Source organism: Microchirus variegatus (genome assembly GCF_963457635.1).
Source record: "Microchirus variegatus genome assembly, chromosome: 2".
Classification (NCBI taxonomy): domain Eukaryota; kingdom Metazoa; phylum Chordata; class Actinopteri; order Pleuronectiformes; family Soleidae; genus Microchirus; species Microchirus variegatus.
Window position 1 is genome coordinate 32,803,909 of NC_139803.1, and position 14,308 is coordinate 32,818,216.

The window sequence follows — 14,308 nt, forward strand, 5'->3', positions numbered from 1 at the left end:
CAGAAAAGCACCACCTGAGGTCAATGAAGCGTTGACAGAGTGACGTCACGGCTGTGCACGAGGGGTTGCGTTGGGTTACGTGCGCCTCGGTAGGGACCTCACTTGCTAATGCTAGGCTAGTGGGTAAACGATGCGCTGAATTGGGGGGGAAATAGTCAATAACGGTGGGAAATGGCACGTTTTTCTTTTATATGCTTTCTCGATATTCATTTACGGGTAAACTATACTGCACCAATGTCTCCACATGGTGGGGAGACACCTCTCCTTCTACTGGGAGTGTATTAACATTTGAGACCGTTTTTTTGCGCACTTATTGGAGGAAATGCGTCGCTGTTACACTTGTTTGCCTGTAAACGCCAGTTTCACCAGAGAGACGCCAGTGTTTTCTAGCGCTGTCAATGGAAACGCAACAGCGGAGGTGACATCACACGCTGACGGGCAGGGAGAGACCGTGCAGAGGAAGGTGGACCCCAGGAATGACAGCAGGAGCGCCGCAAAGCTAAACACTGAGTGACCGGAGTCCGGAGAGATAGCTCGGGTCTGTGCCCGACAGATGCCGCCGCGGTACTGCCGCTAATCTCACTGTGTGTACATCTCACAGCAGTACTTGAGTGCTGAATCATACAAAACACACAGCCTGCGCCTTCTTTCTGCAAATTCATGATGGTGTCGCTGCTGGACAAGAGCGAAACATGGCCCACCGTCCATAATCAGTGAGTAACTGCTGGTGTTGATGGTGTAAATAGCCAACAAACCTGTCGCTAGAAAATGACGAAGTGATGGTGCTCGCTGTCGCTGGTCGCCGCTGCAGTGCACACCCTTAGTTATTCCGGCAGCCCCCTGTGTTCGCTATTTCACATTTATATGCAGTGAGATACATGTGCACAGTTGAGGATGGGATGCATCAGAGATCGTCTACGAAAGCTGAGGCGCGGGATAAAAGTGGATCGGGCCAGAGAACTGGGACGACAGTATCCCGTCTTCTGCTTTCTGCTGTTGGTCCTGCTGCTCTCCACTGTGCTCTTAAGCAGGTAAACACACTGTTCTTCTTACATCCACGGGTGCTTCGATGTTCATTTTTAATTGCACTGCACTTCTTGTGGTTTCACAGATATATCCACATTATTATCGTGTTTTGGTCCTTCCTGGCTGGAGTTGCCACTTTCTACTGCTCTTTGGGGCCTGAGTCTTTGCTACCCAATGTTTTAGTCTCCATCAAACCAAAGATCAAGGTGGGTCCGAAATGGTCGATAATGAATTGGGTTCAATATCTAATTGTGATTTTTCTTACAGATATTGTGTCTGTGATGTGTGTTTTTTATTGTAAAGCTTTAGTTTAATATTCATTTGTGTTATAGTTTCAAAACAGGATTGAACATTTCATCCAAATATGAACCATTCTGCTCTAATCCACTCATAACTTAATATACTTGTATAAATCCTTCATAAACTTGGCACTTTACATCGTATGTTTTGGTGAAAAAACATCCGTGTTTATAATACTAATCACTCCAATCCAATTATAACAGTGATACTCATTGTAACTGACTGGAAGAATGCAGTTCCCCCACCAAAATCTAATTACGTCTCCCGCAGTCCACACCCCTACGTCCTCAGAATGTCATCAAAATCTGTTGTTTACTTTTTGAGTTGTGCTGCTCACAGACAGACAAACAAATAAGCAGAGAAAGGTAGGTTGGAAACGGAGAAAATAGAGGCACAATAATGGCAGGACCCCCCATAACTGTTGTTCATCTTTATAAACGTTCTCTTGCAGTCGTACCAACAGGAGTTGTTCCCGCTGGGACACAGCTGTGCTGTATGTGGAAAAATCAAGTGCAAAAGGCACAGGTGAGTGAGTGAGTGAGTGAGTGAGTGAGTGACCTGATTATAACCCACAGTGATAGAAGCTGTGGAAGCTGTGAGTGTACAGTGTTTATTGTGACTTTATCTTTTGTGTCAACAATAGCTGTGCTGAATTGATTAACTCTTGCAAAACAAGTAGTAGAGTATCAATGCTACACTGTCTATCACTAACACTAGGTTTACTCATACATGTAACAGACATTGTAAATCAAATAAAGTGACTTAGAAACTATGCTAAATTGGCACAATTTGTTTCTCAGGTTCTCATGAACGTGCTTGTAGTTTTACATTATAAAACATGTTTTACCACCCTCTAGTGGTCAGACAAGATTCTAACGCTTTTCTCTATGTTTTCTTATTGCTAGACCGACCCTATTACTAGAAAATTACCAGCCATGGCTTGACCTGAAAGTTCCCTCAAAGGTTGATGCTTCTCTGTCAGAGGTAATTCAGGCATTGATTGTTTTCAAACTGGAATTTTATTAATTAATTGACACTTGAATTCTAATGAAAATGATGTCCTTCTCCTAAGATTCTGGAGCTTGTTCTTGAAAATTTTGTATATCCTTGGTATAGGTAAGCTAGTTTTCTGTATTTTTTCTGTGAGATATCATCTGTGGTACATTGAGTGACAATGAGTTTTTTTTTTATATAGAGACATCACCGATGATGAAGCGTTTGTCGACGAGCTTAGAGTGACTTTGCGTTTCTTCGCAGCCGTGTTAATCCGCCGCACCCAGAAGGTGACAAACCTGTACTGTACGAGTCAAAAACCCCCGAAATCCTGATTGACTTGCTTATTTTTAATACCTTTTCTATTTTTACTCAGGTGGATGTGGCGTCACTCATCACGCAAAAGCTTCTGAAAGTTTCCATGAAGCACATTGAAATAATAAGTAAAGCCAGACAGAAAGGTATTGCTGACATCAACCACACATAGCCTCCTTTTTTTTTTGTTCACAATAAAATGTGTCACTTAGCCTGTTTGCTTTCTTTGTAGTAAAGAACAGTGAGTATCTTCAACAAGCTGCTCTGGAGGAATATGGTCCAGACCTTCACGTAGCCCTCCGCAGTCGCAGAGATGAGCTTCTCTACCTCAGAAAGCTGACAGAGATGCTGTTCCCTTACATTCTGCCACCTAAGGCTACAGACTGCAGGTAACTCACAGCGCTATTAGAATAAGTAATAGTCATTTATCCAAATAGGTCACAAACCATGACCACAAATGTCTGGAAGTATAAACACGACACAGATGTAGATAAGGATCATTCTTTACTTTTTCCACTTCCTTATTTCCTGTTGCCTTATCTCCTCACTACTTTCAGTTCCCTCACTCTGTTAATCAGAGAAGTCTTGGCTGGTTCTGTCTTCCTTCCTTCAATGGACTACTTGGCCGATCCTGTGAGTTTAGACACACAGTGGGGGGGCGATTTACATTTAGCAAGCATGTTTACTGATGTTATCGTGAGCATGCAAATACTGCGACTGTGCTCTTTTCAGAAAAAAAACTGTATTTCTTTTCCTTTCAGGACACAGTGAATCATTTAATTTTGATATTCATCGACAACTCCCCTGTAAGTATGCTCGTGTGCACATGCGGTTCTAATTATATGTGTGTCTTTAAACATATTGCTGAACATAAATAATAAAAAAAAAAAATATCTGTTCTCTACTTTGTCCGTCAAGCCTGAAGAAGCCACAGAGCCTACTTCAACACTGGTTCCTTTCTTGCAAAAGTATTCTGATACTCGCAACAAAAAGCCCTCAGTGAGTGTTTTCCTTGTCATGTAGAAGCGTTTAGTGATGAAATGTTAATGTATTTTTTAAAAACTACATATTTCACTACTGTATTATTACATACTGTATGGTGTGCCACTACATAGTTGCATACATTTGATTTTATCAAATCAAAGCACCACTTTATGAATAAGCCACAAGATACTGCATGTACATCTATTATTTACTGTAGTCACAGTATGCAGAGTGTGTGTTTACTCCTCTCTTCCTCTTTCTCAACAGGTGCTGAAGCTCGAGTTGAAGGAAATCAGAGAACAACAAGACCTTCTCTTTCGTTTCATGAACTTTTTGAAGCAAGAGGGGGCCGTTCATGTGCTCCAGTTCTGCCTTTCCGTTGGTACGATTTCAAAAGAGGCCTTTTTTTTTTTTACCTGTGTTTGAGACACAACAATCTGTTATTATTTCTACTGCAATTCCTGTTCCTGTTCTTGCCCTTTTCTTTCCTCTCAATCTGCCTTTTTACTTTGTGAATTTATTATTTGTCCGACTCTCTTAACTCCTCAGAAGAATTCAATGATAAGATACTGTGCCCGGAGCTGTCGGACTCAGAGAAAATGCTGCTTCACGAGGAGGTGAAGAAGATCTTCGAGACCTACTGTTTAGATGAGAGCGTCGACAAGATCCGATTCGACCCCTTCATCGTGGAAGAAATACGCAATAGTGTGTCACAGTTATTCAAATTAATTATAATTGCACAGGTGCATATACTTTGGATATAATTTGATTAAAAATGTATTTTGAATTTTACTTACCAGTCACGGACGGCCCGTATGAAGAGGTGGTGAAACTGCAGACCATGAGGTGTTTATTTGAAGCCTATGAGCACGTCCTGTCCCTCCTGGAGAATGTTTTCACCCCCATGTTCTGTCACAGTGATGAGGTTTGTATCTGGAACAAAATAATGAATGACTCATCTCAGTGTCACACTGTTTACCTGCACACGTCTGAGACTTTATTAACCTAATGTTTTATTCTGTATTACATCTCTTGCTATTTTCTGATTTCTAAAAGTGAAGTGCTTTCCAAATGATTGTATTAGTGCAGACTTTATTTATTATTTATATTTATTTATTTATTTATCAATATCATACGTATTTTTTTTATTGTATTTGTGCCAGATTCTGGAATTAGTTTTTTTTTTTTTTTTTTAAAGAGTTCATTGACTCTCTTGCAGTATTATCCTCATCCGATGTCTCAACCACCAACCGCTATCGTCCGTGTCATCAGTACTCGAGGCGCAACTGGCCAATGAGCTGCCGCTGGCGTTGTGCCAAGCTGCCAAGAAATTTCACCCCTTAGAGGCTGTTTCATTGAATACAGCTTGGTTTTCCACAGCAGGACACTGTTCTGCATGAACAGTATGTGTGGAAAATAAAATCATATGACATTATTAGATTAGTTTTTTTTCATGTTCGTCCCCCAAATGAATTGAATTACAGCAAAGTAAAGTTTATCTATAAGTATAATTGAACTATGCAGTGTCTTTTTGTGCAATAATTTCCCATTTCATGTCACCTTTCAGTACTTTCGCCAGCTCTTACGAGGCGCTGAGTCACCCGCAAGGAATTCCAAGATGAGCAGGTAGGCGTCACTGATCATTTAGTATCAAAAGTGCAATTAAATCACAGAATGCGTAACATTTATTTTTTTAGAGGAAATTAATTAGTGTTCGCATAATTCAATATTTTACTGATATACATATTTTGAAATGATTGCAATTCTCTGTATTGATGATGACTGCAATCAGCATAATGATTACATAATGATAAATTAAAAGTAAACTGAGTTGAGCACAGAGATAGAATGTCATGTTTCTATCATGGGGTGTGGTGTGTATGAGGCCCACGAGGCCCTGCCACTAACTCCTTGTGCATATTGTTCCAGAAATAGCCTCAGTTTGGATGACATTCGGTGAGTATAAGGCATCAGTGTGCTGATCAAAACAGTGGCTGGCTGAGCAGTGCTGCTGCACGCAAGATTCAAAATACACTCCATTATTGCCTGACTGGTCTACAGAGGAAGATTTACGTCATTTGTTTTACAAATCCACTTCTAAGGTTCATTTCAATCAGGGAGTTCAGTCCAATAAGCTCTATTTGATGATAATACATCGTTTCATTGGGGATCCTATTAAACCTTTACATATTGCATCTGTTTAATTTAATTTAATTTAATTTAATTTAATTTAATTTAATACACAACATGTATCTTAAATACCAGTGAAACACTCATTTACCTATGGGCGGGGCCTGGCTTCTCTTATTTACTTCTTCTTTTTACCCTTATAAAACATGAATTAAATACACACACAACAACAAATCAATCTTTAAATGCAGCAGTGTCACTTTAAATAAAAATAAAATAAAATCACATTCAACAGAAATAGTACCCAGTTCAATACTAAAAATACATTCAAACATGCATGAAATCAAGTAAAGTGATGCAGTATACTTAAAGAAAGAAATGACTGTCCTTGTACTCAAGAAAAAATTATAAAATGCATGTGCAAATTATACCAGTACTCATAAATTGAGACAGTTCAAAGGGATAGGTGAGGGGAATGAGTGAGGAGCTTTGCATCTTTCTCTCTCTCTCAAGCAGTCAAAATGTCCGTCTCCTCCTTACTCTTAGTTTGTCACAATAGCTCCAAACTTCACTTTTTTAAAACTGGTCATCGACCATGAATAAATGAGTTAGGGCTACGCCAGGATAATAATAGCATGAGTGATCATTGGTCAACTGGTTATCAGGCTACTCAAGAATCGTGCGACTGAACACATGCGATACAAAATCTTGCATTTTAGTTTTAGCAAACTGAAAGATTGCATGCAGAGCAAAACATCTGGGGAACTTTGGGATGGCTCCCTGTTTCAGTTGTTCTTCTGGTTATGAAAGTAATCTTGTTATTAATTAAGGAAGAATTTAAAGCAGCATCAACCATTCCACTCAATTTGTAAATGATGGCCAACTAGGAGCCTAAACTCCCTCCATGTCTGCGATTCACTAACACCACCACCCTCTTCCACTGTGCCTGTCAGTCCACTTAATACTCCATCAATGTATTTCCACCACCATGCTGTGTCTGTGACTCTATGTCCATTCTTGATTCTGCAACCTCCATACTGCCTGCCCTGGTATGATCCATGGTCCTCTCCCTCCTCTTGGCCCATGGGAACCTGACCCCGGTCTGCTTACAGTCCTTGGGACTGGAGCCCAGAGTCCCCGTCCTCACTGTTCACGGCCTCTGGCAGCACTTCACCTGCATCTTTTAACTCCCTCCATGTCCAGTCCACAAACTTCACATCCTTCCCATACGGCTCGCTATCCCACCGCCACTCATCACCAAAGTAAGTCAGGGTCCATCCGTGTGTCGCAGGCTGCTCGGTGTGATGTCCTGCTGTCCACTGTCGTCCAGCGTGACCCCCAGTCTCAGTCAGATGCATGCATGATGATGGAACTGCTGCATGGGATCCTGTTTTTATTTGTCATGCGTCTCCTTTGTCCGACTCTGTTGTGTTCAGACAAACAACGCCCTGTTGTTGATGATGCAACATTTCAGTGTGAAGTGTTTTTTTTTTTTTTTAACTTAAACTTCCTGGGACTCGCACAGAGCACCTGTGATGTTGTGCATGTTTCCTGATCGTTTTTTATTCGATCCCCATCAAATTAGACATCTCTTCACGAAATCGCTGATTGCTGTGTTAGCTTTTTAGCACTTTAACAAACAACCAAATATTGTGAGATGACTGAATTGACTTTTTTTTTGGCTTTGGCTACTTTGGCTTTACTTTTACTTTAGCCTCTTCCTCCCATGTTCAATCACCATTTTAATGCAGTATTCTGCTCTTTCTGTCCCATTTTCTTCTCCACATTATCTTTGTTGAAATCTCTATGAAGTTGCATGTGCTTTGCTGAAGCAATGCACATCTTCCCCCACCGTGCACCATCAAACAAATGCTTCATTTTGGCCTGCAGGAACACGTCGAAGCGGGGCGAGTCTTTTGGGATCAGCCGCATTGGCAGTAAGATCAAAGGCGTGTTCAAGAGCACAACCATGGAGGGAGCCATGCTGCCGTCATATGGCTTAGTAGAGGGAGAGGATGATATGGTAAGGCAACATACAAATAATCCAAACTGTTGTCATGACAATAGTTCCCTTAAACGTAAATGAATACTACTGCACTAAATTAAATTTTAATCAAAGCACTCTGCTGTTACTATCACCACCACTTGGGGGCATTGGTGGGTAAAGAAAGCAAAGCCACAACTTAGGTCTGTTTCCCTTGTGTGACCAATAGAGTTGAATACAACACAATTACTTCTGCCATCCCTCATTATCTCTGCTTATCATGAGTTAGCAGTTAATTGGCAGCATGTGAGATCCAAGCATGTAAATATGATCCTTTTTCAACCATATTGTATGAACAGATTTAGGAACTGATCTTCTGTAAATGGCACAGCCAAACAGGATTTTGAAGACTGTATCATACTTTTTCTTACATTTTTCATCCTGTACTCACTGAATGAGGATATCCTGTGTTTACTTTTTAGTTTTCCGTTTTTGTTGCTGAGTATTTCTAACATCTACACTACGTCTATGACTTTGTATGATGAAAACATATGAAAGAGAATTATGAGACTGACGTACACATTAACAACTCAAGTTGTATATAGGTTTGAATTTAACAGTTGAACTCGAAGAACCAAGAAAAGAATATTGTTCTACCTGGTGTTTTAGAAGAGCAGCAGCTTTTTTATATAAAATTGACTGACTATGCTTCCTCGCTGTCTCCCATTCAAGGTGGAGGAGGCCATGATGGTGCTGGAGGACGACTCCCCCATGGAGGCAGCCTCTACGCCCAGCACCCCTCGTAACCTCTCAGCCTGGAACATTACCATCCCTTACATCGATTTCTACGATGACGATGTGAAGAGGGAGAGGATCCCTGTGTTCTGTATCGATGTGGAGCGCAATGACAGGAAGGCAGGTGAGGCCCAAAGGACCCGTCCGTCTGCCTCGGTCATTCTGAAGCGATGATCATGATGTTTATGCTCTGAACTATAATGTCTTTCTCTGGCGAGTATATAGATTTGCATTACGATAAATAAAATACCAAAAAATCTGCATGCAAATTAAGTATTAATCTTATTCGATCTACTTCATTTAAAATGTTTTATAACTCATTCAAACTTCATTTTATATACACCAGAACACATTGCATTTTTTTGGCAACACCTCTTTAATCTGTGTGTGCAGCTTGAGGCTTCTTTGCACAAGTGCTAGTATCTACCAACAGCCTGTATGTGAGGCATTCAGGGGATGTCTGTAAACTGTAGTTCCTGAAAATATCCCTCTACAGTGCACACGTTTCTGCTATCAGGTTCCACACTGCAGGTCAACAGAAGTCATTGCTCAAACTGTAGCAAACAGGAAGTTAACATCGTCGCTGTCTGTCTTGTTTGTGCGCAGTGGGACATGAGACTGAACACTGGTCTGTGTATAGAAGATATCTGGAGTTCTATGTGCTAGAATCTAAGCTCACTGAGTTCCATGGTAAGTTTTGTTCATTTCATTTCTCCAATTTTAAATAAAGCGACCTCTGCTCTGAGATCTGTCAAGTCTGAAATGTCAGCATCACCAGGATATATTTTAGTTCACAGGAAAGCAGAGCATATACTATAAAGTGCAAATGAAGATGTGTAACACATAATCTGGGCTAAAAGCAACTGTTGCAGCTGCCAAATGCAGGGAAAAAATGGCAGACAATGTGAACTCCTTAGTTTTGATATGTCGTACTCGATACAAGCGGAGGGCTTTGGTGCTTTATGCCACATGTATTGTGGATTATATAGCAAATGAGGGTTGTTCAAATAAATCACAGCGAAAGTGATTTCTAGGTCTCTTACTCTGTTCATCATCACACTAAGCTCCACAGGATCTTCAACAAAGGGTGATGCTATTTCCCAAGAAAAGCAATTTGTCCATAGGTGCCGCTTTTATACACACACTGGCATGTTATTCTGGACATAACTATCTCTGGAGCGGGTTAGGTGTGCAAGAAAAGTTGCCATGGCAATGCTTTATCTCCTGGTAAGATGCGATGCACTGTCACAAAATTACCTCATTAACTGCAAATCCTGCATCGCTGTAGAGTCATCTGTTTTTTTCTTTTTTCTTTATTCATTGCCATGAAAGAGACATTTACCTTGTAAACAGTCTCATGGATTCCAAAGAGCTTCTGGATCGTTGCCTCCAAGGGTGGGGGTTTTTATCATTAAGTCTCAAGTTTGTAGGAGATGGGGGTCAGCAGGGGAAAGCAGAGCAGTGAATGAAGGCTGGGCAGTGAAAGGGGTCAGATGACTGAGTAGCAGGCAGAGGGATGAGGGGCACTGGTGACTGGTGACCCTGATGAATCAATATGGGACTCATACAACCTCACAAGTGCTGTTCTCTCCCTGTTAATACTTTCTGTGAACTCTCACAGGCTCATTTCCAGACGCACAGTTGCCTTCGAAGAGGATCATCGGCCCGAAGAATTACGAGTTCCTCACATCGAAGCGGGAAGAGTTTCAGGTGTACCTTCAGGTAGCTGTTTGAGAAGATGCTTCAGACTGAACTTCAGTCATTCTCAATATGTGAGACCCAAGTACTGTTCTTTTGTAAACCCTCTGCAGTCTCTCAGCAGAGAAAGTGGGATCCTGTAATTGTGCCAAAATCGCACTAAACATTCTTCAAATAAATGTTGAAAACCTTTATGTACTTAACAGTAACTGAGCTTTTATGATGAGATTAATCTTAAATACAGTAACAGTGGAGGATAAGTGCATATTTAATTCAGTTCATTATGTATTCATAATTCATTATGCATTTATGTTTTCTTTGCAGAAACTTCTGCAGCATCCAGAGCTGAGTAACAGTCAACTCCTGGCCGACTTCCTGTCTCCTCACAGTATGGAGTCTCAGTTCCTGGACAAGATGTTACCTGACGTGAACCTGGGTACAGTATGAGCCGGATTCTGTCTGTATGAGACGTAGAGAGAGTAAAGATAAAGCCCAGTGAGATGGATGATGTTTTATTTTGCAGAAAATGCCAGACTCTGGGAAAATGTTTGATCAGCTTGACTTTGGGTTCCTATGAACGACACAGTGACAGATCCATGCATCACTGAGATAAAGTGTTTATGTTTCACAGGGAAAATCATCAAGTCAGTTCCCAGCAAACTGATAAAAGAGGTAAGGAATGTACTCCCTCTGTCACTCTATATCTATATTTTACCCTTTTTATGCATCTGATTTATCTGATTCTCAAGCTAGGACAAATACATCTTGAAGAGAAGCAATACATCACAACGTATCCATTCAATGTTTGTTTTTTTATTTATTATTGTGTCGTGCACAAAAATATGCCCAGCCCAAAAAGAGCTTACAGGATGCCATAATTTAAAGATACAGAAGCCAAAGAAGAACATATATTACATTTTATGACGGGAAGGATTCCTATTCTTACCTGAGCTAATGAAGACCTCTGACTTCTTCACTTTAAAAAAATGCTTGATTTGAATATATTTGCAATTTTGGTTTTATCAAAATGTCTTTTTTTTTTGCCATTTTTCTTCAAATCTGCCTATTAATTTACTCTAAATTTGAATGTCGTGATTTATACTGAGAGTTTGCTGTGCTTTTTTCACTAGAAAGGTCAGCACCTGGAGCCTTTCATCCAGTCGTTCTTCAATTCCTGTGAATCTCCCAAACCCAAACCAAGTCGACCCGAGCTCACCATCCTGAGCCCCACGTCGGAAAACGATAAAAAGGTTGGGATTCTGAATTCAAGTCTAACTCGAAAATGTATTTGTTTCTGCATTGGTATTACAGTACAATGATATAAACCCCCTCTCTTGTAGCTCTTCAATGACCTCTTCAAAAACAACGCCAACCGATCAGAATTGACGGAGAAAAGACACAATCAGAACTACTTCATGGAAATGATCACAGTTGACGGGGTGTACGACTACTTGATGTATGTGGGTAAGTGAAGTTTGTTTATCATCACACCCCGTTTATAAAAATACTTTATTATTACTGACGACACATGTTTCAGTGGTCATCATGTGAGGACAGTGCCTTTGTTTTATCCGCTCTATAATGTGTCTGTAATGTAGAATCCACCTGAAAACCATGCATTAGGGTCAAATGAAATACTCACCCTTTTAAATGTAGTAATAATACTAGGGTTCCTTTTTCCATTCAACATGTCTAATAGAGGAAGTGACGTTTAGTGAAGATGTTGAGTAGAATTATAGGTTCATGGTCATGGCCGTGACGAGTACACCACTGGACCGCTGATGTTTTTTTCCTCCCCCCCTTCTCTCTTGTTCCTCGCTTTCTCTCACTCTTCATGGTTGTCAGGCCGAGTTGTCTTCCATATCCCTGACTGGCTGCACCATCTGCTAATGGCTGGCAGGATCCTGTTCAAGAACACTCTAGAGACTTACACAGACTACTACCTCCAGTACAAACTGGACCAGGTGGTCCAGGAGCACCGGCTTGTCTCACTCATTACCCTGCTGAGAGGTACACGGGCAGGCAATTGAATCAACGATATGGGGACACGAGTGTGAAAGCATAATTTTTAGTTTAGTTTTACTCTTATCATAACACTGTTCTCCTATTATGTGCCTGAAAATGAGCAACAAAGGGTCAGACAGAAGTTGATTCAGTCAGAACAAGGGCCTTTCTGCATGGAGTTTGCATTTGGTTTCCTCCCACAGTTAAAAACATGGGGATTTTGGCAAAATGGACACTCTAAATTGACCGTGAGTGTAAGAGTGGACCGTTGTTTGTCTCTATGTGGTAGAAGATGGATGGATGGACTATTTATATCCCACTTTTCCTAACAACGTTTCGAAGGGCTTAACGGTTAAAAACCAAGTAGGTTCAATACAAATTGCATAACAATCTTTTTTTGGGGGATTTTTTTGTGAAAAAGTTTTTGGGGGCAAAACAAAGGAGTTCTTTGTGTGAGCAACAAATTGTTAACAAAGTCAATAAGCATCACATTGGCAGGTGGATTTCCTCTGCTTCCATCACCTGCCTCTCAAACAAACCCGCATTTTAAGTCTTTCACATAGCAATTTGCTAATAGATTTTTATTTGTCTATATATATGATTAAATGTCGTGTATGTTAATGCCGGGCTTCTCTGCAACAAATTGCCCCATAGGGAAAAATAAAGTTGTATTGTATAAGAAGTAGTCAAACAAACATGGTAAAAACAAATGGAAACAAAATACAAATGATACAACACTTACAAATTAGAGCAGTGTATGATGAGTACATGCAAATGATATATTTCCTAAATCTTAGCATAACTGTACTTTTCCTAGACACCGTCTTCTGTGAGAGCAGTCCGCCGCGTTCTACCCAAGACAAGCAGAGCAGGGCGAAGAAGACGTTCGAGGAGATGATGAGCTACATTCCAGGTATTCATTTTTATGAAGGTCCTTCCCACTTACAAGACAAATGCACTAATGAGACCAAGCAGCCAATTTCATAAATACATTTATAAGAAACCCATTTATCTTCTATCTATCAGACTTGCTGGGGAAATGTATCGGAGAAGAGGCCAAGTACGAAGGAGTGCGTCTGCTCTTTGAAGGATTGCAACAGCCAGTTCTCAACAAACAGGTATGAGCATCTCCTGAGCCTATTGTCATCCTTTCTAAAGTATACACTACCGTTCAAAAGTTTGGGGTCACTTCGCAATGTCTTATTTTTGAAGGAAAGGCACTTTTAAATTTTTTTTTTTTTTTTCGACTATTCTAGCTGCAATCTCCTGGTTTTTAATGGAATATGTACATAGGCCCCAATGTTCTAATGGTACATTGTGTTTGTTAATCATGTTAGAAGGCTAATGGATGATTTGAAAACCCAATGACCCAAATGATGGGTCAAAGTGTGACTTTTAATGGAAAACGCAAACAAATTGTATAGGTCACCCCAAACTTTTCAATGGTAGTGTATGTCTCATATGAATGAGACACAACTAATGACTTTTTTATTTAACTTCCTCAGCTCACATATGTGCTGCTGGACATCACCATTCAAGAACTTTTTCCGGAGCTAAACAAGGTGAACTCATGCTCTAAACCTGAAATGTGATCATGCACAAAAAAACTCAATAAAGAACATCTCCATGCTTTTTTCCTCTGCAGGGACAGAAAGAGACTGCTGTGATGGCTCCGTGGATGTAAAAAAAACTGCTCATCGGAGACGAGCTTAACAACCTTGTGAGACATTAATTTATCCTCATCCTACACAACCTGCTGTAAATAGCATTTTTTTTTTTGTAAAATAAATTATTCCCATAAGTGATGTACAGTGCTCCTTGTGTAATTATGTCTTAGTAAAAGTTCTTGTTTTCTTGTGAGCATACTGTAGTATTGACACTTTTATATTGAAATTGCCGTTCGATGATGCACTTATAATAACATAAAAACTAAACTATAAATAGTCAATTCAAATAATATGTTAATATCTCAGTGTGAGCGCACATATTCCTGAGAGATGATAAAAGCACCGTATATCTAAACGTACCGTCAGAGTAAAGAAAGCTTGATTTTATTTACAGATCGTTGGTGTGGCCAGC

At 40.3% G+C, this 14,308-nt stretch overlaps 1 protein-coding gene across 1 annotated transcript; it reads left to right on the plus strand.

The window, feature by feature from the left end:
* The first annotated feature begins 80 nt into the window (after positions 1-80).
* On the plus strand, positions 81-13,996 carry LOC310944109 (sorting nexin-14-like). Its single transcript, XM_083909782.1, has 30 exons — positions 81-1,031; positions 1,112-1,232; positions 1,778-1,851; positions 2,232-2,310; positions 2,399-2,442; positions 2,522-2,609; positions 2,696-2,780; positions 2,867-3,023; positions 3,192-3,267; positions 3,396-3,440; positions 3,553-3,633; positions 3,886-4,000; positions 4,168-4,323; positions 4,419-4,543; positions 5,186-5,244; positions 5,548-5,574; positions 6,861-7,010; positions 7,639-7,771; positions 8,465-8,651; positions 9,134-9,217; positions 10,149-10,249; positions 10,550-10,661; positions 10,857-10,897; positions 11,356-11,475; positions 11,566-11,689; positions 12,071-12,235; positions 13,047-13,142; positions 13,256-13,347; positions 13,735-13,791; positions 13,875-13,996. Exons 1-30 carry the CDS (start codon positions 895-897, stop codon positions 13,911-13,913), a joined length of 2,970 nt encoding a protein of 989 aa, XP_083765908.1. The 5' UTR covers positions 81-894; the 3' UTR covers positions 13,914-13,996.
* The last annotated feature ends 312 nt before the right edge of the window (positions 13,997-14,308 follow it).